At 37.4% G+C, this 26,006-nt stretch overlaps 1 protein-coding gene across 5 annotated transcripts in view; it reads right to left on the bottom strand.

Annotated features, from left to right (window-relative positions):
- Positions 1 to 26,006, bottom strand: part of BRWD3 (bromodomain and WD repeat domain containing 3) — a 218,259-nt gene that overhangs the window by 63,694 nt on the left and 128,559 nt on the right. For 4 of the 5 annotated variants that reach the window (XM_027608730.2, XM_027608726.2, XM_027608729.1 and 1 more), the window contains 4 exons: positions 14,648 to 14,797; positions 13,055 to 13,134; positions 12,301 to 12,469; positions 10,737 to 10,850 (listed from right to left, as the gene is read on the bottom strand). In XM_027608730.2, the coding sequence (XP_027464531.1) occupies positions 10,737 to 10,850; positions 12,301 to 12,469; positions 13,055 to 13,134; positions 14,648 to 14,797 (513 nt within the window). The remainder of the gene's footprint in view (positions 1 to 10,736; positions 10,851 to 12,300; positions 12,470 to 13,054; positions 13,135 to 14,647; positions 14,798 to 26,006) is intronic. The other variant, XM_027608727.2, reaches the window with a different exon arrangement.

Raw genomic sequence — 26,006 nt, 5'->3', positions numbered from 1 at the left:
ACTAAAAAAATACAAGTGATGAACAAAACCAGGAACTGTTTCTTTGAAAAAAAAATTAACAAAATTTATATAACTCTATCCAGACATAACAAAAACAAACGTGAAAAGACTCAAATAAATAAAATCACCAATGAAAGTGGAGAAATAACAATCAACATCAAAGAGATGCAAACATTATAAGAGAACATTATGAAAAACTATATGCCAATAAATCGGACAACCTAGAAGAAATGGATAAATTCCTAGAAACATAACCTACCAAAAACTGAATCAGGAAGAAATAGAAAACTTTAACACAAAAATAACCAGCAAAGAAATTACATCATTCATGAAAAATCTCCCAACATACAAAAGTCTAGGACCAGAAGGCTTCACAGGCGAATTCTACCATTTAAGGAAGAGTAAATACATATACTTCCTAAAACTATTCCAAAAAACAGAAAAGGAAGGGAAACATTAAAATTCATACTATGAGGCCTGCATAAACATGATACCAAAACCAGATAAAGACACCACTAAAAAAGAGAACTACAAGCCAATATCCCTGACGAACATGGATGCAAAAATAATCATTAAAATACTTCCAAACCAAGTCCAACAATACATTAAAAAAATATATTCATGATGGTCGAGTGGGACTTATTCCTGGGTTGCAAGGGTGGTTCAATATTTGCACATCACTTCATCAATCTTATTAATATGATGTATCACATTAATAAGAGAAAGGATAAAAAACATATGATCATTTCATTTTTGGCTTTTTTCAAGGTTTCATTTAAATTCCAGTTAGTTAATTTATACTGTAATATTGGTTTGATGAGTAGCATTTAGTGATTCATCACTTACATATAACACCCAGTGCGTTCATCACAAGTGCCCTCCTTAATACCCATTACCCATTTAGCCCATTTGCTGCCCCCCTCCCCTCTAGCAACCCACAATTTGTTCTCTATACTTAATACTCTTTTATGGTTTGCTTCTGTCTCTCATTTTTTGTCTTCCTTCTCATATGTTCATTTGTTTTGTTTCTTAAATTCCAAATGAGTGAAATCATATGGTATTTGTATTTATCTGACTTACTTCACTTAGCATAATACACTCTAGCTCCATCCACATTGTTGCAAATGGCCAGATATCATTCTTTTTGATGGCTGAGTAATACTACATTGTATACATATGCCATTTCTTCTTTTTAAAGATTTTATTTATTTGACAGAGGGAGACACAGCAAGAAGGAACAGAAGCAGGGGGAGTGGAAGAGGGAGAATTAGGCTTCCCGCTGAGCAGGGAGCCTGATGTGGGGTTTGATCCCAGGACCCTGGGATCATGACCTGAGCTGAAGGCAGATGCTTAATGACTGAGCCACCCAGGCGCCCCGCCATTTCTTCTTTATCCATTCATCAAAGGCCATTTGGTCTCTTTACATAATCTGGCTATTGTTGATAACCCTGCTATAAACATTGGGGTACAAGTGCTTTTCTGAATCAGTAATTCTGTATCTTTTGGATAAATACATAGTAGTTAAATGCTCAGTCTTAGGGTAGTTCTAGTTTTAACTTTTTGAGAAAGCTCCATACTGTTTTCCAGAGTGGCTATACCAATTTGCATTCCCACCAACAGTGCAAGAGGGTTCCCCTTTCTCCACATCCTCTCCAACATCTGTTGTTTTTGTGTTGTTAATTTTAGCCACTCTGACAGGTATTAGGTGGTATCATTGTGGTTTTGATGTGTACTTCCCTGATCATGAGTGATGTTGAACATTTTATCATGTGTCTGTTAGACATTTGAAGATCTTGTTTGGAAAAATGTCTATTCATGGGTTCTGCCCATTTCTTAACTGGATTATTTGTTTTTTTGGGTGTTGAATTTTACTAGTTCTTTATATATTATGGATACTAACCCTTTATCAGATATGTCATTTGCAAATATCTTCTCTCATTCCCAAGGTTGTCTTTTAGTTTTGTTGACTGTTTCCTTTGCTATACAGAAGCTTTTTATCTTGATGAAGTCCTAATAGTTCATTTTTGCTTTTCTTTCCTTTGCCTCCTGAAATGCATCTAGTAAGAAGTTGCTATAGCTTATGACAAAGAGGATTCTCCCTTGTTCTCCTCTAGGATTTTGATGCATTCCTGTCTCACATTTAGGTCTTTAATCCATTTTGAATTTAGTTTTGTACCTTGTGTACAAAAGTGGTCCAGTTTCATTCTTTTGCTTGTTGCTGTCCAGTTTTCCCAACACCATGAGTTGAAGAGATTGGCCTTTTTTTCCACCCATTGGATGTTCTTTCCTGCTTTGTCAAAGATTAGTTGACCATCTAGTTGTGGGTGCATTTCTGGGTTCTCTGCTATGTTCCATTGATCTATGTGTCTGTTTTTGTGCCAGTCACATACTGTCTTGATTGCTATAGCTTTGTAATATAGCTTGAAGTCTGGAATTGTGATGCCTCCAGCTTTTCTTTTCTTTTTCAATATTGCTTCGGCTAATCAGGGTCTTTTGTGGTTCCATTTTAGTTTTAGGACTGTTCATTCTAGCTCAGTTAAAAGTTGCTTGTGATATTTTGATAGGGATTGCATTAAATGTGTAGATTGCTTTGGGTAGTACAGACATTTTAACAATACTAACTTTTCCAACCCATGAGCATGGAATATTTTTCAATTTCTTTGTGTCCTCTTCAATTTCTTTCGTAATTATTTCAGTTTTCAGAATACAGATCTTTTACTTCTGTGGTTAGGTTTATTCATAGGTATCTTTTTGTTTTTGGTACAATTGTAAATGGGATGGATTCCTTGATTTTTTTCTGTTGCCTCATTACTGGTGTATAGAAATGCAAAAGATTTCTGTACATTGATTTTGTATCCTTCAACTTTACTGAATTCGTGTATCAGTTCGAGGAATTTTTAGTAGGGTGCTTTGGGTTTTCTACACAGTATCATGACATTTGCGAATAAAGTTAATTCTTCCTCATTGAGTTGGATGCTTTTTATTAATTTTTTTGTCTCTTTCTTGTGGCTAGGAATTCCAGGTATTTTAAATAACAGTGATGAGACTGGACATCCCTGTCTTCTTCCTGACAGTAAAGGAAAAGCTCTGTTTTCCCCCATTAATTATATTAGCTGTGTGTCTTTCACATATGGCCTTTATGATGTTGAGGTATGTTCCCTCTATACCTACTTTGTTGAAGGTTTTTTCAAGAATGGATGCTGTATTTTGTCATATGCTTTTTCTGCATTTATTGAGAGGATCATATGGTTCTTATTATTTCTTTTATTACTGTGGTGTTATAATGTTGATTGATTTACAAATATTGAATTACCCTTGCAGCCCAGGAATAATTGTGGTGAATAATTCTTTTAATGTACTGTTGGATTCAATTTGCTAGCATCTTCTTGAGAATTCTTGCATCCACGTTCATCAGGGATATAGGCTTATAATTCTCCTTTTTAGTGGGGTCTTTTTTTGTTTGTTCGTTTTTAGAAAGAGCAGGGGGAGGAGCAGAGGGAGAAGGACAAGTGGACTTTGCACTTAGTGTGGGGCCCAAAGTGGGGATCAATCCCACAACCCTGAGATTATGACCTCAACCGAAACTAAGAGTTGATGCTTAACCAACTTAGCCACCCAGGAACCCCCATAGTGGGGTCTTTGTCTCATTTTGGAATCAAGGTAAGCCTGGCCTCATAGAATGAGTCTGGAAGTTTTCCTTCCATTTCTATTTTTTGCAAGAGTTTGAGGAAAATGGGAATTAACTCTTTAAATGTTTGGTAGAATTCCCATGTGAAGCCATCTGGCCCTGGACTTTTTTTTGTTAGATTTGTGATTACTGATTAATTTTTTCGTGGTTTTTGTTCTCTTCAAGCTTTCTATTCCTTCCTGTTTCAGCTTTGGCAGTTTATGTGTTTCTAGGCATTTATCCATTTCTTCTATATTGCCCAAATTTTGGCATATAAATTTTCATATTATTCTCATAATTTTTTAATATCTTTGTGGTGTTAATTGTGATCTCTCATCTTTCATTCATAATTTTATTTATTTGGGTCCTTTCTCTTTTCTTTTTGATAAATCTGGCTAGGGGTTTATAAATTTTATTAATTCTTTTAAAGAACCTGCTCCTAGTTGCACTGATCTGTTCTACTGGTTTTTCTTTGTTTCTGTCTCATTTATTTGTGCTCTAATCTTTATTATTTCTCTTCTTGTGCTGGCTTTAGGCTTTATTTGCTGTACCTCTTCTAGCTCCTTTAGGTGTAAGGTTAGGTTGGGTATTTGAAACTTTTCTTGCTTCTTGAGGTAGAACTGTTGTGTATATACTTTCCTCTTATGACTGCTTTTGCTGCATCCCAAAAGTTTTGGACAATTGTGTTTTCATCTTCATTTGTTTCCATGTATTTTTATTTCTTCTTTAATTTCATGGTTAACCCATTAATTTTTTTAGTAGGATATTCTTTAACCTCCATGTATATGTGGTCTTTCCAAATTTTTTATTGTGGTTGACTTCATGTTTCATAGCATTGTGGTCAGAAAATATGCATGGTATGATCTCAATCTTTTTGTATTTGTTGAGGCCTGATTTGTAACCCAGTATGTGATGTATTCTGGAGAATATACCATGTGCATGCAAAAAGAATGTGTATTCTGCTGCTGTAGGATGAAATGTTCTGAATATATCTGTTAAGTTCATCTCATCCAGCCTGTTATTCAAAACCATTGTTTCCTTGTTGATTTTCTGCTTAGATAATTTGTCCATTGCTTGTTAAGTGGGGTGTTTAAGTCCCATAATATACTTGTATATCACTGAGTTTTTTATGTTTGTTATTTGGGTGCTCCAACGTTGGCAGCATAAATATTTACATGTGTTCAGTCTTTTTGTTGGATAGACCCCTTTATTATGATATAGTGCCCTTCTTCATCTCTCGTTATAGTCTTTGGTTTAAAATCTAGTTTGTCTGATATAAGTATGGTTACTCCAGCTTTTTTTTTTTTACATCCATTAGCATGATAAATGGTTCTCCAACCCTTCACTTTCAGTCTGTATTTGTCTTTAGGTCTAAAGTGAGCCTATTGTAGGCAGCACATAGATGGGTCTTGTTTTTTGATTCACTCTGATACCCTATGTCTTTTAATTGGAGCATTTAGTCCATTTACATTCAGACTGATTATTGATAGATATAAATTTAGTGCCATTGTGTGTCACGTGTATTACCTTGTTGTTTCTGGAGATTTTCTCTGTTCCTGTCTAGTCTTTGTTGCCTTTGGACTTACTTTCCCACTCAAAAAGTCCCTTTTAATATTTCTTGTAGGACTAACATAGTGTTCATGAACTCCTTTAGTTTTTGTCGGGGAAACTTTATTTCTCCTTCTGTTCTGAATGAAGGCCTTATTGGATCAAGTATTCTTGGCTGCATATTTTTACCATTCAGCACATTGAATATATCATGGCATTTTCTTCTGGCCTCCTATGTTTCTGTTGATAAGTCTGCTGCTAACCTGATTTGTCTGCCTTTGTTAAGTTAAGGATATCCTTTCCCTGGCTGATCTCAGGATATTTTCCTTATCTCTATATTTTACAAATTTTACTATAATATGTCTTCGTTTTGGCCTGCTTTTGTTGATTTTGATGGGAGTTCTCTGTGCCTATTAGATTTGGATGTTTGTTTCCTTTCCCAGATTAGGGAAATGTTCGGCTATAATTTGCTCAAATAAACCTTCTGCCCCTTTTTCCCTCTCTTATTCTTCTGTGACTCCTATGATATGAATGTTATTATGCTTTATGGAGTCACTGAGTTCCCTAAGTCTACATCCATGATCCAATATTTTCCTTTCACTGTTATTTTCAGCTTGATTACTTTCCATAATTTTATCTTCTATATCACTTATTCATTCCATCCATGTCATTACATCCAATCTGTTTCATATCTCATTTGTAGCATTTTTTATTTCAGCCTGACTAGTTTTTAAGTCTTTTATCTCTGCAGTAAGGGACTCCCCAGTATCTTGTATGGTTTTCTCAAGCCCAGCTACTATCCTTATGATTGTTGTTTCAAATTCTGTTTCAGGCATATTATACCTATATTGATTAGATCCCTGACCATGACCTTGTTATTTCTTTGGGGATGTATTCCTCCAATGTGGCATTTTGCCTAGGTCTCTTGTCTTCTGTCTGTTAGGAAAGCCTGTTATATTTCCTGTTCCTGAGAGTAATGGCTATATGAAGAAGATGTCATATAGTGATCAGGGCCTGATACTTCAGGAAATGTTTCTGGTGTATGCTGTGTGTACTCTGCTGCTGTGTTTTGGCTGCTCTTTCCCTCATGTCAGTCCTCTGCAGAGTTTCTTCTTCCCTGCAGTAGGGAGTGCTTGGACCTTGTCCAGTGCATGGCGAGTTTTAGCTAGGTGTGCTCTGGTCAGCTTGTTAAAAGAAGCTAGATCCAGCTTCCACTAGATCTGAAGTTTTGCCACACTCCATGGTCAGTAGACTTGATGAGAGTGGGGTGGTTTGTGTTGGTTTTCTGGGGAAGGTGCCTGTTGTTCTGGCTCTCAGGCAACCTTGCCTTAGGAAAAAAGCACCTACAGAGCTCAGGGGGGCAGGGTTTAGTGTATGCAGCTCAAGCCTCCACTGTGGGCACTGTGTTTCTCACTGAAGTCTGTCTGTGTTTCCCTAATGTGGCCTCTTTTTTCCCTCTAGTTGTTCAATTTGTTATCTCAGTCCTCAGACTGATTTTGTGAGTGTTCAGAATGACCCGATATTTATCTGTGTTTGAGGGCCAAGGCAAATGTAGCGTACCCCCACTATTCCATTCTCTTAACTCTTTATAAACCTGATCATTTCAGTAGATACAGAAAAAGCATTTAACAAAGTACAGCCTCCATTCATGATAAAAACCTCCAACAAAGTAGGTTTAGAGGAAACATACTACAACATAATGAAGGCCATATACCAAAAAACCCACTGTTAATATTGTCTTTATAGGGGAAAAACTGCGAGTTTTTCCTTCATGGTCAGGAAAAAGACAGGGATGGCCACTCTCACCACTCTTATTTAACATAGTACTGGAAGTCATAGCCTCAGCAATCAGACAACAAAAGGAAATAAACAGCATCCAAATTGGCAAGGAAGAAATAAAACTTCCACTATTTGCAGTTGATATGATACTCTATATAGAAAACCCCAAAGATTGCACTAAAAGAGTATTAGGATTGATACACGAATTCAGTAAAGTTGCAGGATACAAAATGAATGTACAGAAATCTGTTACATTTCTATACACCAAAAATGAATTAGTAGAAAGACAAATTAAGGACTCAATTCCATTTACAACTGCCGCAAAACTATTAAGATACCTTGGAATAAATCTAACCAAAGAGGTTAAAGACCTGTATTCTAAAACTGTAAAACGCTGATGAAAGAAATTGAAGATAAGACAAAGAAATGGAAAGACGCTCTATGCTCAGGGATTGAAAGAACAAATATTGTTAAAATGTCTATACTACCCAACATAGCCTACATATTTCATGCAATCCCTATCAAAATACCACCAGCATTTTTCACAGAACTGTAACAAACAATCCTAAAATTTGTATGAAACCACAAAAAAACCGAAATAGCCAAAGCTACCTTGAAAGAGAATAGCAAAGCTGGATGCATCACAATTCCAGACTTCAATTTTTATTATAAAGCTGTAGTAATCAAAACAGTATGGTATTCACACAAAATCAGATACATAGGTCAATAGAACACAACTACATGATCAATTATCTTTGATAAAGGAGGAAAGAATATTCATTGGGAAAAAGAGTCTCTTCAACCAATGGTGTTGGGAAAATTGAGCAGCAACATACAAAATAATGAAACTGGACCATTTTCATATACCCAAAACCAAAAGTAAATTCCAAATGTATTAAAGACCTAAATGAAAGACCTCAAACCACAAAAATACTAGAAGAGAACACAGGCACTAACTTCTTTGACATTGGCATTGGTGTAGCAACTTCTTTCTACATATGTCTGGGAAACAAAAGCAAAGATAAACTATGAGGACCACATCAAAATAAAATGTTTCTGCACAGCAAAGGAAACAATCTACAAAACTAAAAGGTAACCTACAGAATGGGAAAAGATATTTGCAAATGACATATCTGATAAAGGGTTAATATCCAAAACATATGAAGAAGTTATAAAACTCAACACCCAAAAAACAAATAATCCAATTAAAAAATGGGCAGAACACATGAATAGACATTTTTTCAAAGAAGACACTCAGATGTCCAACACACAGGTGAAAAAATACTCAACATTACTCATCATCAGGGAAATACTAATTAAAATTACAATGAGATACGACCTCATACCAGTCAGAATGGCTACAATCAACTACACAAGAAACAAGAAGTCTTGACGAGGGTGTGGAGAAAAGGTGCAATGTTGGTGGGAATGCAAAGTGGCGCAGCCACTGTGGAACACAGTATGGAGGTTCCTCAAAAAGTTAAAAATAAAACTACCCTAGGATCCAGAATTTACCCTACTAGTTATTTACCTAAAGAATAGAAAAATAGTAATTCAAGTGGATACATGCACCCCAGTGTTTATTACAGTATTATGTACAATAGCCAAATTATGGAAACAGCCCATGTGTCCATCGACTTATGTATGGATACAGTAGATGTTTTATCTGTACACAATGGAATATTACTCATCCATTGAAAAGAATGAAATTTTGCCATTTGCAAGAACATGGATTTAGCTAGAAAATATCATGTTAAGTGAAATAAGGCAGTCAGAGAAATACAAATACCATACGATTTCACTCATATATGGAATTTAAAAAACAAAACAAAGTAGCAAAGGGAAAAAAAGAGAGAGCAAGGGAAATTGGGAAAGAAACTTAACTAGGGAGAATAAACTGATGGTTACCAGAAGGGAGGTAGGTAAGGGGATGCGTTACATAGGTGCTAGAGATTAGGGAGTACACTTGTGATGAGCACCAGGTGTTGCATGGAAGTGTTGAATCAGCATATTGCATACCTGAAACAAACTAATATAAAACTGTATGTTAAGTAACTGGAATTTAAATAAAATCTTAAAAAAATTATCCCCCTTAAGCCTCCATAAGAACAGGAAATAAGTACAACAAATCATGATTTTGAATATGCCCCTGAAAAAGTTCTTTAGGTTTTTTTTTTTAATATAGCATTCATCAGAGCATGTTCTACTAAAATAACCACACAAACAAGCATTGCTCCAAATTCCAATACTTATTTGAAGACACAATCATGAAAGGAAACATTTTAGTAATATGAAAAGATAATGAGCAAGTAATTCTTTATAAGACTACTTGATCACTATGTCTGGTATAAGATATCTATAAGTCAATTAGAGAAACATTTGGTGAAATTTTTATTGGTCCCATGACTTTTAGACCCATTTGCAAAGTTCTGCCCCTTCTTTTATTATGATGGCAATATTACATTCCTATTATTAGTCTTAAATTAAAAACTGCAAACATTTAATCACTCAGAAATGATTACTCAATATATCAGAGAATATACAAGCCAATTTTAGTTAAAATATTATGTTACCATAAAATACTATAAAATAATGTTACCATAATTTTCATAAGAAAATGAAAACTTTCTCATAAGAGAGAATTTAAATCAATTTTTGATGGACCAGTGATAAACATGGCTATGTTATTCAATCATAGGCTCAGTAGGAAGGACTTGCTCATGAAATGACATTCTTCTAATCACTGAAATGGGTAACTGTCCTCTTGTATATTTTCTATCAGGTTGAGCATAGGCTTTTTTATTTATTTTTTTAAAGATTTTATTTATTTATTTGACACAGAGAGAGACATCAAGAGAGGGAACACAAGCAAGGGGAGTGGAAGAGGGAGAAGCAGGCTTCCCACCGAGCAGAGAGCCCAATGTGGGGTTTGATCCCAGGACCCTGGGATCATGATTTGAGCTGAAGGCAGATGCTTAACGACTGAGCCACCCAGGCGCCCCGAGCTTGGGCTTTTAAAAAAAAAAGAATACTAGAATTGAGTTAGGACTCAAAATACCACTTTAATTCCACTAAGTGGCAATTAAGCTAAAAATAAAGACAATTATTTTCATGAGTTCATAAGCCAATCAATTTATTTAAATATTCTCTGAGCATCTAATATATTGAAGATTCTGTGCTAAGTTGAACAGAAATCAAGATGGCTACAGTAATGCTTCAGTGAAGCTAGATTTTAAAGTAACCTTTTACCTCTCTTCTGCAAACCTCCCCTCCTCCCTTCTTAGCCTTTTGTTTCAGGAACCTGTTACCACCCCAAAGACATGACAAAAGAGCTAGTAGAAAGTACATAATGCCTATCAAAACCAGCTTGATTCTGTATTTCCCTATAACACCCCCTATCCCCTTCCTCCAGTGGACTAGCAGTTTTTGAAGGCCATAGCCTGCTGTAGCCTCTTTTGCCTGGGAAGGCAATAAAGCTACTGTTCCTCTTTTTCTCTTTACTCAAACTCTGTCTTCGAGTTATATTTTGTCCCTGAAGCATAGGGTTAGGTTATCGACAACACCAAGGATACAAAAACTAGTAAGATTCTGTCACTATCCACAAGAATATATAATGGAGGAGAGCAGTTAAGACAGTGTACATATAACTATAACAGAATTGAGAATATAAATGTCCTAAGACTGATTAAAGTGAGTGCTCTTGAGGTTCCAAGAGAAAAAGATTATAACAGGTAACAATTACCTCATCTCCCATCTGTGGGACAAATGGGGAACGTCGTGGTATGGTATCCAAAATCCACTGAGGGGCAAACCATTCTTCATTGGGTTCACCTGCCATAGAAAGCAGTCCTCCTTTCTAAAATATAGTTCACAAATATATAAACCATAAATATATGAATAGTAGTATGAAAAATAACAGAGAATGTTAAAAAAATCAGGTTATAATAAAACCTAAAATATACAAATTTTAAACATTTTAATTCACCAATTAATTATGTACAATCTTGTATCAATAAAATAATGAAGTTAATTCTTTAATATGTTGCTCAATTTTGGCTGACAGATAATAATATAACATTATATACTACGTAAGAACCACAAACTTTCAAGTCCTCAGAATACCATATGAATTTGAGTACAAGTAACAGGGGATCTTTTTGCCAATAAAATGGTGACAATCAAGAAGATAATTCTGTCTACTAAAGCAACAGGATACAGAATATGTACATAATAAATTTTTAAATTAATATTCAAATAAGTATTTGGACTAAGTCTTTACCTGAAATTCTCTGAGGAAGAGAAACCACCATTGGGATGAAATAAAAACATATAAAGAAATGGAAGAACACCTACATGATTTATTATACCCTTCCATTTTACAAGTCAAAATGTACAGAAATTTATGACCAGAAACATGACAAGAATAACATTTTCATACTATGGTAGCTTAATATTTAAAACTTTACTAAATTTTCCTACGACCCAGCAATTGCACTACTAGGTATTTATCCCAAAGATACAGATGTAATGAAAAGAAGGAGCATATGCACCCCAATGTTCATAGCTGCAATGTCCACAATAGCCAAACTGTGGAAGGAACCAAGATGCCCTTCAACAGATGAATGGATAAAGAAGATGTGGTTCATATATTCAATGGACTATTACTCCGTCATCAGAAAGGATGAATACCCACCATTTGCATCGACATGGATGTAAATGGACAGGATTATGCTAAGTGAAATAAGTGAAGCAGAGAAAGACAATTATCATATGGTTTCATTCATATGTGGAACATAAGGAATAGCACAGAGGACCATAGGGGAAGGAAGGGAAATCTGAAGGGAGGGAAATCAGAGATGGAGACAAACCATCAGAGACTCTGGACTCCGGGAAACAAACTGAGGGTTTCAGAGGGGAGGGGGTTGGGGGATGGGGTAGCCAGGTGATGGGTACTAAGGAGGGCATGTGTGGTGATGAGCACTGGGTGTTATACGCAACTAATGAATCACTGAACACTACATTAAAAACTAATGATGTACTGTATGGTGGCTAACTTAACATAATAAAAAATAAAATAAACTCTACTATATTTTAAAAGTGATTATCAATGTTTTAATTTAATAATAACTAAATAATGAAGATATTCTAGCCTCTACTTTTGAAAAAAAATTAAAACTTTTTATTTTAAAGTCATTTTAAACAATTTTACTTAGTTTCTCAGATGGAATGTTATTTTTAGAGAAAAGTCAAGTGTTACTATTATTCAACTGTCAAAGGCAAAAACAAAAACTAGTAAATTTACAAACCTTCTTTCTAGTTTGTTTAGTTTTCTTTTGCCTTTCTTCTAGTGACTTCAAATTCTCCTCCTCAGAGCTGCTGCATATTTTCCGTGTTGCCTGTCTGGTTTGTCTTTTTGGAGGTTGCAAATTTATTCCAGCATCTGCTGTCCAATCAGAATATTCACTTGATGAATCACTATAAATATATCAAAATTATGAATATATAAGTTTAGAAAAGGAATAGTTTTGCCCCCTAAATGAAAGATGGTCATTTTGTAATAAAATAGCATTATAAATGACATGGCTTGATATTGTTCTAACTGAACAGAAAAAATATCAATATAGATTTTTGATCATTATCTAAGTGATTTCAGTGAAATCCTTCTTGTATAAAATATAATGGTTAGTTTCCCATAACAGAATTTAAAATTCAAAATCCTGTTCAAGTCACAAAAGCTTCTTTAAATAAAGGTGCCCCTAATCCCTGTAAATGGTTAAATGTAGCTGTTTTAAAACTCAACTAAATAAACATAGCCTGCTAAGATGCAGAATCTTAGATTTACAAAGCATCTTATTTTACAAATGAGGAAACTAAAGCCCATAGTGACATGCCCAAAAAGATACTGGCAGAACCAGGATAAAGCAAGTTTCTGGATTTCCAACCTAGTACTCTTTCTACTATAAAATACTATTTTAACTCTGGATTTACCAAATTCCTACAAGAAGATAATTTCACATTAAAATGGTAAAATAATTTTGATGAAATCAAAACGATTACAACTACCTGGAAGAACTTTCACTTTGCCATTCAATAACAGGATCCTCTACAGAAGCATCACTTGTGCCAATTGTTTCATCTTCCTGCAATAAGGAGCCAGCAATTGAGATATATGGTGATTAACTAGCATATTATTAATTATCACACAGTACCTGTTTTATAACACTTTCTGTATTTTCTCCAACCAAAACAACATTCCAATTAAGTACATAATTAGGGGCTTCTGGGTGGCTCAGTAGGTTGAAAGTCTGATTCAATTTTGGCTCAGGTCATGATCTCATGGCAGTGGGATTGAGCTACCTGTCAGGCTCTGCACTCAGTGGTGAGTCTACTTGAGATTCTCTCTCCTCTCCCTATCCCTCTGCCCCTTCCCCCACTCACGCACTCTTTCTCGCTAAAACAAATAAATATTTAAAAAATGCACATAATCATTTTTCTACATATATCTGTAACTCACAACTAAGCTTACCAGGTATTTAAAACTCTTTTTAATATCTACTATCTTACTGATATGGGACATCTTTTATTATTTCAAAGACTGAAGAGACTCCTTAAGGTTCCCAAATATAATCCTCTTAAATGCTAAAACCATTGCTTAAAAAATATCTATATGCCTCTGCCAAGTTAATATAATTACTCTCCATTAAAATTAATTTTTATTATGCAAAATTTCAAACATAGCAAAGTAGAGGGAATAAATTACTCTTGTGTACACAATATCCAGTTTATACAATAACTCACTGCCAATCTTGTTTTATCTGTATCATCACCAATTGCCTTATACCCACATGATTATTTCAATGCCATTTTATAAAAAAAGAACTTTAACTGTAAAAATTTAGTAAGATTAAGATTCTTTTTTAAAACAAAACCACACTACCATTATGCCATTAGAAATGTAATGTCATTCCTCAATATCTGACCATTCATTTTAGTTCAAGATTTCCATAGGTGAGGGAGAAAAGGAAGGATATCATTGATAAGAATTAAAAAATTGAATGCTGGAAGAATAATGGGAGTGCCATATAATGTCAATGAATAATTAAACCCACATTAGCCACTTAACAACTAAAGTTGTTAAGAGAACAAAAGGAAAGGACTGAAGAAGAGAGGAAGAAAAGAATTGGTATACTCTTATTCTATTACCATGAAAAAAGTAGGTCTGAAAAAAGCCATCACTTCATAATTTCCATGAATGATGAAGTCAAGAATAAATGAAAATGTGCCTTTCTGCTGATTACACAGTAAACGAGTTCTGGGACTGTAAACTAGTCATTACTGTTTATATTCCACTTTTTATTTATGGGCAGAATTCCTCTCACTCTTTTCTCATTTGTCCCAAAGTCAAACTTTTACTGGCATATTTGATACACTCAAACAAAATACTTTCTTTGGTATAAATCATAGAACATATCTAAAGAAATTCAATATAATGCTCAAAGTTGCTCATTAAATGCCTTATTAATGAACACTCTTCTTAAAAGGAAATACATTAAAATTAGTTTCTATTAAAATGACTATTAAAAGTAAACCCAAGGTGATGACACTAACTGGTAAACAAAAATTACACTAAGTAAATAATAGCAGATATCTAACCTCTGAAGAGCTGTCTGAGTCTTCCTGTACACCTGAATTTTGACACGATGCTTGTGAATTATGCTCTATGGTGGACCGTGTTTGGTAAGTATGCTGACGCTTGCGCTGTGTCCTTCGTAAAGACCGCCCACAACTAGGCTGATAATCATTCTGTAAAACAGAAAGAAAACAGGTTTAAAAAAATGAAAAGCTCAGGGGGAGGAAAAGATGGTGGAGGAGTAGGGGACACTATTCCAACCGGACCCTGGAATTGAGCTGGATATCCAGCAGACCACTCTGAACAACCACGAGATCAGCCTGAGATGTTAGAAGATAGATAAGGATCTCTACAAACAGAATATCACAGGCGGTTGGTTTTGAGGTACAAAATGGGGAGTCATGATTCCGCAGGCAGATATTGGAAGGTAAACGGAAGGGGGAGGGAGCTGCCATAAGCGCTGGCACCAGGAAGGTGAAATAACACAGGAACACAAAGGCCTCCTGCGCTGGGAAATGGGTGCAGACTCACAGACTGGTAGCGATGGGGAAAGGAATTTAGGGAAGCACCCCGAACTGAAACCTGGAGTGGTGGGGCCACGTGTTCGAACTTGGGGTGGCTGGCAGTTTTAGAAGCACAAAGGGCAGAGATGTGCCCCAACCTGGTGCAAGGACTGGGAGCCTTACTGAGGGGTGCAGAACCCAGGATGCTGCAGATTATAGCAGCACAGACAGAAACGGAGATAGTGTGGTCTGGAGAGCTCACTGAAAAACAGACTGCAATCTCTCTGCTCTGAGGCACAGGGTTGGAAACGACTTCTTCTGCTCTGACTCATGGAAGAGACACGGAAAGCCACAAGGGAAGCCGCCAGAGAACAAAATCCCCAAAAAACTGGTTTTCACTAAGCCAATCCCCCCCCCAAAGGGTAGGGCAACTCTACCCAAACAGGGTTACCTAAGTAGCAGTGCGGCAGGCCCCTCCCCAGAAGACAGGCTGGGAGAACAAGAGACTGACAACCCTAAGGTCCCTATAAAACAGGTGCATTTTGCTTGGGTTGTAGTCAATAATTTGGACTCTGTACATTCCCTCAACCCCCCTCAACAGAATGACCAGGAAGAGGAAACCCTAAAACAGAAAAGACTCAGAAACTGAATTCTAGGGGCGCCTGGGTGGCTCAGTTGGTTAAGCGACTGCCTTCGGCTCAGGTCATGATCCTGGAGTCCCGGGATCGAGTCCCACATCGGGCTCCCTGCTCAGCGGGGAGTCTGCTTCTCCCTCTGACCCTCTTCCCTCTCGTGCTCTCTGGCTCTCATTCTCTCTCTCTCAAATAAATAAATAAAATCTTTAAAAAAAAAAAAAAGAAACTGAATTCTGCCACAGATTTGAAAATGGATACAGATATAACCAAGATGTTGGAAATGAAATTCAGGGTAGCAATCATGAAGACCAATAGCTAGAATGGAGAAATCGATTAATGGCAACATAGAATCTCTAAAGGCAGAAATGAAAGCTGAACTGGCAGAACTTCAAAATGCTATCAATGAGATCCAATCTAATCTAGATAATCTAAAAGCTAGGGTAAGCGAGGTAGAAGAACGAATTAGCGACCTAGAAGACCAATTGATAGAAAAGAAGGAAAAAGAGGAGGCCAGGGAAAAACAAATCAAATCAAATCAAAATCCATGAAAATAGAATCAGAGAAATAAGCTACACCATGAAACATTCTAATGTCAGAATTATTGGGATCCCTGAGCGGGTAGAGATAGAGGACTAGAAGGTACATTTAAACAAATCATAGTTGAGAACGTCCCTAATCTGGGGAATGAAACAAACATTTCTGTCCTAGAGGCAGAGAGGACCCCTCCCAAGATCAAGGAAAACAGGCCAACACCCCGGCATGTAATAGTAAAACTTGCAAATCTTACAACCAAGGAAACCATCTTAAGGGCAGTTAGGGGGAAGGGATTCCTTCGTACAGAGGGAGAAACATCAGAATAAAGTCAGACCTATCCACAGAGACCTGGCAAGCTAGAAAGGCCTGGAAAGACATATTCAGGGTACTAAACGAGAAGAACATGCAGCCAAGAATACTTCATCTGGCAAGGCTGTCATTTAGAATGGATGGAGTGATGCAGAGCTTCCAAGACCGGCAGAAACTGAAAGAATATGTGACCACGAAGCTGGCCCTGCAAGAAATATTAAGGGGGGTTCTATAAAAGGAGAAAGATAACAAGAGTGATATAGAACAGAAATTTACAGGGATAATTTATAAAAACAAAGTCTTCACAGGCAACATGATGACAATAAATTCATATCTTTATAATCACTCTCAATGTGAATGGCCTAAATGTACCCATAAAACGGCACAGGGTTGCAGATTGGATAAAAAGACAGGACCCATCAATATGCTGTCCAAAAGAGACTCATTTTGAACCTAAACATACATCCAGACTGAAAGTGAAGGGATGGAGCTCCATCTTCCATGCCAGCAAACCTCAAAAGAAAGCTGGGGTAGCAACTCTTATATCAGAAAAAATAGACTTTAAACTAAAGACTGTAGAGACACAGAGGTACACTATATCATTCCTAAAGGGTCTATCCAACAAGAAGAACTAACAATTGTAAATATCTACACCCCCAACATGGGAGCAGCCGTCTACATAAGCCAACTGTTAACCAAAATAGTCATATCGATAACAATACGTTAATTGTAGGAGACCTCAATACTCCCCTCTCAGCAATAGACAGATCATGTAGGCAGAAAATCAACAAAGAAACAAGAGCTTTGAATGACACAGTGGACCAGATGGACTTCATTGATATATACAGAACACTTCACCCTAAAACAAAAGAATATTCATGCTTCTCGAGCGCACACAGAACTTTCTCCAGAATAGACCACAAACTGGGTCACAAATCTGGTCTCAACCGATTACAAAGGACTGAAGTTATTGCCAGCATCTTCTCAACCCATAATGCTTTAAAACTGGAACTCAATCACAATAAAAAAATTGGCAGAAATTCAAACACATGGAAGCTAAAGACCACTCTGCTCAAGAATGTTTGGGTCAACTAAGAAATCAAAGAACTTAAACAATTCATGGAAACCGATGAGAACAAAAACACATAGGTCCAAAACCTATGAGATTCTGCAAAGGCGGTCTTAAGGAGGAGATACATAGTCATCCAAGCCTCACTCAAAAAAACCAGAAAAATCCCGAATTCACCAACTAACCCTACACCTTAAAGAACTAGAGAAAAAGCAAAATATGATGCCTTAAGCACACATTAGAAGAGAAATAATTAAGATTAGAGCAGTGATCAATGAATTAGAAACCAGAAACACAGATCAGATCAACGAAACTAGAAGCTGGTTTTTTGAAAGAATTAATAAGATTGATTAACCATAGGCCAGACTTATCCAAAAGAAAAGAGAAAGGACCCAAATTAATAAAATTATGAATGAAAGGGAGGAGATTATGACTAACACCAAGGAAATAGAAACAGTTATTAGAAATTATTATAAACAGGGAAGGAAAGATGGTGGAGGAGTAGGGGACCCTATTTCAACTGGTCCCTGGAATTGAGCTGGATATCTACCAGACCACCCTGAGAACCCACGAAATCAGCCTTATATGTAAGAAGATCTGGATCTCTACAAAGAGACTATTGCAGGAGGTTGGTTTTGAGGTACGAAGCGGGGAACCCTGATTTCGTGGGCAGATATCGGAGGATAAACGGCAGCGGGAGGGTGCCTGGCCATGGAGATCCTACACCACTGGTGAGGGACAGCCTCATGCGCTGGGGACAGGCCACAGACTCGCAGACCAGTAGCAGCGGGGAAAGGGCTTTAGGGCAGCCCTCGGGGCAGAAACCCGGAGGGCCTCGGTCAAGCGTGCAACCTGGGAGTGGCTGGCAGTATTAGAAGCACAAAGGGCAGAGACTGCCTGGACCTGGAGGCAGGACTGGGGGCGCTGTGGAGGGGCACAAAACTCAGGATGCTGCATTTTATAGCAGCACGGACAGAAAGGGAGAAAGTGTGGCCAGGAGAGCTCACTGAAGAACAGACTGCAATCTCTCTGCTCTGAGGCAGAGGGTTGGAAACGGTCTCTTCTGCTCTGACTCGTGGAAGAGACGCAGAAAGCTGCCAGGGAAAGCTGCCAGAGAACAAAAGCCCCCAAAACTGATTCCCGCTGAGCCCATTCCCTGCCACAGGGGGGCAGGGCAACTCTGCCCAAACAGGGTTGCCCAAGTAAAAGCGCTGTAGGCACCTCCCCCAGAAGACAGGCTGGGAGAACAAGAGGCCAGCAACCCTAAGGTCTCAAGAAAACAGGTGCATCTTGCTTGGGTTCTGGTCAATAATTTGGACTCTATACATTCCCTCAAACACCCATCAACAGAATGACTAGGAGGAGCAGCCCCCAAAATAGAAGAGACTCAGAGATTATGGCTTATGCTGATTTACAAATGGATGCAGATATAACCAAGATGTCTGAGATGGAATTCAGGCTAGCAATTGTGAAGACAATGGCTAGAATGGAGAAATCAATTAATGGCAACATAGAGTCTCTAAGGGCAGAAATGAAAGCTGAATTGGCAGAACTGAAAAATGATATCAATGAGATCCAATCCAATCTAGATAATCAAAAGCTAGGGTAACTGAGGCAGGAGAACGAATAAGCGACCTGGAAGACAATATAATAGATAGAAAGGGAAAAGAGGAGGCCAGGGAAAAACAACTCAGAATCCGTGAAACTAGAATCAGAGAAATAAGTGACACCATGAAGCATTCCAATGTCAGAATAATTGCAATCCCGAAGGGAGTGGAGAGAAAGAGAGGACTAGAAGACGTATTTGAGCAAATCATAGCTGAGAACTTCCCTAATCTGGGGAATGAAACAAACATTCACATCCTAGAGGCAGAGTGGACCCCTCCCAAGATCAAGGAAAACAGGTCAAAACCCCGGCATGTAATAGTAAAACGTGCAAATCTTAGAACAAAGGAAACCATCGTAAGGGCAGTTAAGGGGAAGAGATTCCTTACGTAAAGAGGGAGGAACATCAGAATAACGTCAGACCTATCCACAGAGACCTGGGAAGACATATTCAGGGTACTAAATGAGAAGAACATGCAGCCAAGAACACTTTATCCAGAAAGGCTGACATTTAGAATGGATGGAGTGATGCAGAGCTTCCAAGACCGGCAGAAACTGAAGGAATATGTGACCACTAAGCCGGCCCTGTAAGAAATATTAAGGGGGGTTCTATAAAAAGGGAAACACCCCAAGAGTGATATACAACAGAAATTTACAGGGACAATCTAAAAAACACAGTCTTCAAAGGCAACATGATGACAATTAATTCATATCTTTCAATAATCACTCTCAACGTGAATGGCATAAATGCTCCCATAAAATGGCACAGGCTTGCAGATTGGATAAAAAGACAGGACCCATCTATATGCTGCCTACAAGAGACTCATTTTGAACCTAAAGATACATCCAGACTGAAAGTGAAGGGATGGAGATCCACCTTCCATGCATGCAGACCTCAAAAGAAAGCTGGGGTAGCAATTCTTATATCAGACAAATTAGATTTTAAACCAATGTCTGTAATTAGAGACACAGAAGGACACTATATCATTCTTAAAGGGTCTATCCAACAAGAAGATCTAACAATTGTAAATCTATGCCCCCAACATGGGAGCAGCCATCTACATAAGCCAAGTGTTAACCAAAATAAAGAGTCATATTGATAACAATACGTTAATTGTAGGAGACCTCAATACTTCACTCTCAGCAATAGACACATCATCTAAGCAGAAAATCAACAAGGAAACAAGAGCTTTGAATGATACACTGGACCAGATGGACCTCATAGATATATACAGAACATTCCACCCTAAAACAGAATACTCATTCTTCTCGAGCGCACATGTAACTTTCTCCAGAGTAGACCACATACTGGGTCACAAATCAGGTCTCAACCAATACCAGAAGTTTGAGATTATTTCCTGCATATTCTCAGACCACAAAGCTTTAAAACTGGAACTCAATCACAAGAAAAAATTTGGAAGAAATTCAAAGACTTCGAAGCTAAAGACCACTCTGCTCAAGAATGTTTGGGTCAACCAGGAAATCAAAGAAGAACTTAATTCATGGAAATCAATGAGAATGAAAACACATTGGTTCAAAACCTATGGGATACTGCAAAGGGGGGAAATACATAGCCATCCAAGCCTCACTCAAAAAATTAGAAAAACCTCGAATTCACCAACTAACTCTACACCTTAAAGAACTAGAGAAAAAGCAACAATCGACACCTAAGCCACACATTAGACGAGAAATAATTAAAATTGAAGAAGAGATCAATGAATGAGAAACCAGAAACACAGAAGATCAGATCAATGAACCTAGAAGTTGGTTCTTTGAAAGAATTAATAAGATCGATAAACCACTGGCCAGAGTTATGCAAAAGAAAAGAGAAATCTGGACCCAAATTAATAAAATTATGAATGAAAGGGAAGAGATCATGACCAACACCAAGGAAATAGAAACAATTATTAGAAATTATTATCAACAACTATATGCCAATAAATCAAGCGACCTGGATGAAATGGAGGCCTTCCTGGAAACCTATAAGCTGCCAAGACTGAAACAGGAAGAAATTGACCACCTGAATAGGCCAATAACCAGGAACAAGATTAAAGCAGTGATCAAAAACCTCTTAAAAAACGAGTCCAGGGCCCGATGGATCCCCTGCGGAATTCTTCCAAACATCCAACAAGAAATAATACCTATTCTACTGAAGCTGTTTCAAAAAATAGAAACAGAAGAAAACTTCCAAACTCATTCTATGAGGCTAGCATTACCTGAATCCCCAAACCAGGCAAAGACTCCATCGAAAAGGACAATTTCAGAACGAAATTCCTGATGAATATGGATTCCAAAATCCTCAACAAAATCCTAGCTAATAGAATCCAACAATACATTTAAAGGATCATCCAACACAAACAAGTGGGATTTATCCCCAGGATGTAAGAGTGGTTCAACATTCACAAATTGATCAATGTGATAGAACACATTAATAAGAGGAGGGAGAAGAACCATATGGTCCTCTCAATTGATGCAGAAAAAGCATTTGACAAAATACAACATCCTTTCCTGATTAAAACTCTTCACAGTATAGGGATAGAGGGAACATTCCTCAAGTTCATAAAATCCATCTATGAAAAACCCACAGCGAATATCATCCTCAATGGGGAAAAGCTGAGAGCCTTTCCCTTAAGATCAGGAACACGTCAAGGATGCCCACTCTCGCCACTATTGTTCAACATAGGACTAGAAGTCCTAGGAACAGCAATCAGACAACAAAAAGAAATAAAAGGTATTCAAATTGGCAAAGAAGAAGTCAAACTCTCTCTTTTTGCAGACGACATGACACTTTATGTGGAAAACCTGAAAGACTCTACCCCCAAATTACTACGGTTCATACAGCACTTCAATCATGTGGCAGGATACAAAACCAATGCACAGAAATTAGTTGCTTTCTTATACACTAACAACACAATTGTAGAAAGAGAAATTAGAGAAATGATTGCATTTACAATAGCACCAAAAACCATAAGATACCTCGGAATTACCTAAGCAAAGATGTAAAGGATCTATACTCTAGGAACTACAGAACACTCATTAAACAAATTGAAGAAGACACAAAAAGATGGAAAAATATTCCATGTTCATGGATTGGAAGAATAAACATTGTTCAGAAGTCTATGCTACCCAGAGCAATCCATATTTCAATGCCATTCTGATCAAAATTCCAATGCCATTTTTCAAAGTGCTGGAACAAACAATCCTAAAATTTGTATGGAATCAGAAAAGACCCCGAATCGCCAAGGATATGTTGAAAAAGAAAAACAAAGCTGGGGGCATCACATTGCCCGATTCCAAGTTATACTAGAAAGCATTGATCACCAGGACAGCATGGTACTGGCACAAAAACAGACATATAGATCAATAGAACAGAATAGAGAACCCAGATATGGACCCTCAACTGTATGGTCAAACAATCTTTGACAAAGCAGGAGAAAACATGCAATGGAAATAAGACAGTCTCTTCAATAAATGGTCCTGGGAATATTGGACAGCCACATGCAGAAGAATGAAACTCAACCATTCTCTAACACCATTCACAAAGATAAACTCAACGTGGATGAAAGACCTCAATGTGAGACAGGATTCCATCAAAATCCTAGAGGGGAACATAGGCAGTAACCTCTTTGACATCACCCACAGCAACTTCTTTCAAGATACATCTCCAAAAGCTAGTGAAACAAAAGCAAAAATGAACTTTTGGGACTTCATCAAGATAAAAAGCTTCTGCACAGCAAAGGAAACAGTCAACAAAACAAAGAGGCAACCCACAGAATGGGAGAAGATATTTCCAAACGACACTACAGACAAAGGGCTGGTATCCAAGATCTATAAAGAACTTCTCAAACTCAACACCCAAAAAACAAATAATCAAGTCAAAAAATGGGCAGAAGACATGAAAAGAGACTTCTCCGAAGAAGACATACAAATGGCTAACAGACACATGAAAAAATGTTCATCATCATTAGCCATCAGGGAAATTCAAATGAAAATCACATTGAGATACCACCTTACACCAGTTAGAATGGCAAAAATGGACAGGGAAAGAAACAACAAATGTTGGAGTGGTTGTGGAGAAAGGGGAACCCTCTTACACAGTTGGTGGGAATGCAAGTTGGTACAGCCACTTTGGAAAATAGTGTGGAGGTTCCTCAAAAATTTAAAAATACTGCTACCCTATGACCCAGCAATTGCACTCCTGGGTATTTTTCCCAAAGACACAGATATAGTGAAAAGAAGGGCCATATGCATCCCAATGTTCACAGCAGCAATGTCCGCAATAGCCAAACTGTGGAAAGAACCGAGATGCCCTTCAACAGATGAATGGATAAAGAAGATGTGGTCTATATATACAATGGAATATGACTCAGCCATCAGAAAGGATGAATACCCAACTTTTACATCAACATGGATGGGACTGGAGGAGATTATGCTAAATGAAATAAGTCAAGCAGAGAAAGTCAATTATCATATGGTTTCACTTATTTGTGGAACATAAGGAATAGCATGGAGGACACTAGGAGAAGGAAGGGAAAAATGAGGGGGGGTAATTGGAGGGAGAGATGAACCATGAGAGACTATGGACTCTGAGAGACAAACAGGGTTTTAGAGGGGACAGGGGAAGGGGGATTGGCTAGTCCAATGATGGGTATTAAGGAGGGCATGTACTGCATGGAGCATTGGGTGTTATATGAAAACAATGGATCGTGGATCACCACATCAAAAGTAATGATGGATTGTATGGTGACTAACATAACATAATAAAATGAAAAAAAAAGAAATTATTATCAACATCTATACACCAATGAATCAAGCAACTTGGAAGAAATGGACGCCTTCTTGGAAACCTATAAACTGCCAAGACTGAAATAGGAAGAAACTGAGAACCTGAATAGGCCAATGACCAGTAACGAGATTGAAGGAGTGATTAAAACCTCCCAAAAAACAAGAGACCAAGCCCTGATGGATTCCCTGGGGAATTCTACCACACATTCAAAGAATAAATAATACCTATTCTCCTAAACCTGTTCCAAAAAACAGAAAAAAAAGGAAGGCTTCCAGACTCATTCTACGAGGCCAGCATTACCTTGATCCCCAAAGAAAGCAAAGACCCCATCAAAAAGGAGAAGTTCAGACTGATATACCTCATGGATATGGATTCCAAAATTTTCAACAAAATCCTAGCTAATAGGATCCAACAATACATTAAAAGGATCATACACCACAACCAAGTGGGATTTATCCCTGCGATGCAAGGGTGGTTCAACATTCGCAAATCAATCAATATGGTAGAACATATTAATAAGAGGAGAAAGAACCATATGGTCCTCTGAATTGATGCAGAAAAGCATTTGACAAAATATAGCATCCTTTCCTAATTAAAATCTTCAGAGTATAGGGATTAGAGGGAACAATCCTCAAGTTCATAAAATCCATGTATGAAAAACCCACAGCAAATATCATCCTCAATGGGAAAAAGATGAGAGCCTTTCCCTTAAGATCAGGAACACATCAAGGATGCCCACTCACGCCACTATTGTTCAACATAGTACCAGAAGTCCTGGCAACACCAATCAGACAACATAAAGAAAAAAACGTATTCAAATTAGCAAAGAAGAAGTCAAACTCTCTTTGCAGATGACATGATGCTTTATGTGGAAAACCCAATGGACTCCACCCCCAAATTACTAGAACTCATACAGCAATTTAGTAATGTGGCGGGGTAGAAAAATCAATGCACAGAAATCAGTTGCTTTCTTATACACTAATAATGGAACTATAGAAAGAGAAATTAGAGAAACATTTCCATTTACAATAGCACCAAAAAATAAGATACCTACGAATAAACATAACCAAAGAGTTAAAGGATCTGTACTCTAGGAACTATAGAACACTCCTGAAAGAAATTGGAGAAGACACAAAAAGATGGAAAAACATTCCATGCTCATGGATTGGAAGAATAAACATTGTTACAATATCTATGCTGCCCAGAGCAATCTATACCTTCAATGCCATCCTGTTCAAAATTCCAAAACTTTTTTCAAAGTGCTGGAACAAACAATCCTAAAATTTGTATGGAATCAGAAAAGACCCCGAATCGCCAAGGAAATGTTGAAAAAGAAAAACAAAGCTGGGGGCATCACATTGCCGGATTTCAAGCTATATTACAAAGCTGTGATCACCAAGACAGCATGGTACTGGCATCAAAACAGACATATACACTAATGGAACAGAACAGAGAGCCCAGATATGGACCCTGAACTCTATGGTCAAATAAACTTTGACAAAGCAGGAAAAAATGTGCAATGGAAAAAGACAGTCTCTTCAATAAATGGTGCTGGGAAATTGGACAGCTATATACAGAAGAATGGAACTCGACCATTCTCTAACACTATACACAAAGATAAACTCAAAATGGACAAAAGACCTCAATGGTAAGACAGAAATTCATCAAAATCCTAGAGAAGAACATAGGCAGTAACCTCTTTGACATTGGCCACAGCAACTTCTTTCAAGATATATCTCCAAAGGCTAGTGAAACAAAAGCGACAATGAACTTTTGGGACTTCATCAAGATAAAAAGCTTCTGCACAGCAAAGGAAACAGTCAACAAAACAGAGGCAACCCACAGAATGGGAGAAGATATTTGCAAATGACAGTACAGACAAAGCGCTGATTTCTAAGATCTATAAAGAACTTCTCAAACTCAACACCCAAAAATCAAATA

Source organism: Zalophus californianus, chromosome X (assembly GCF_009762305.2).
Source record: "Zalophus californianus isolate mZalCal1 chromosome X, mZalCal1.pri.v2, whole genome shotgun sequence".
In the NCBI taxonomy this organism is placed as follows: domain Eukaryota; kingdom Metazoa; phylum Chordata; class Mammalia; order Carnivora; family Otariidae; genus Zalophus; species Zalophus californianus.
This window is presented reverse-complemented; position numbering and strand designations above follow the sequence as displayed.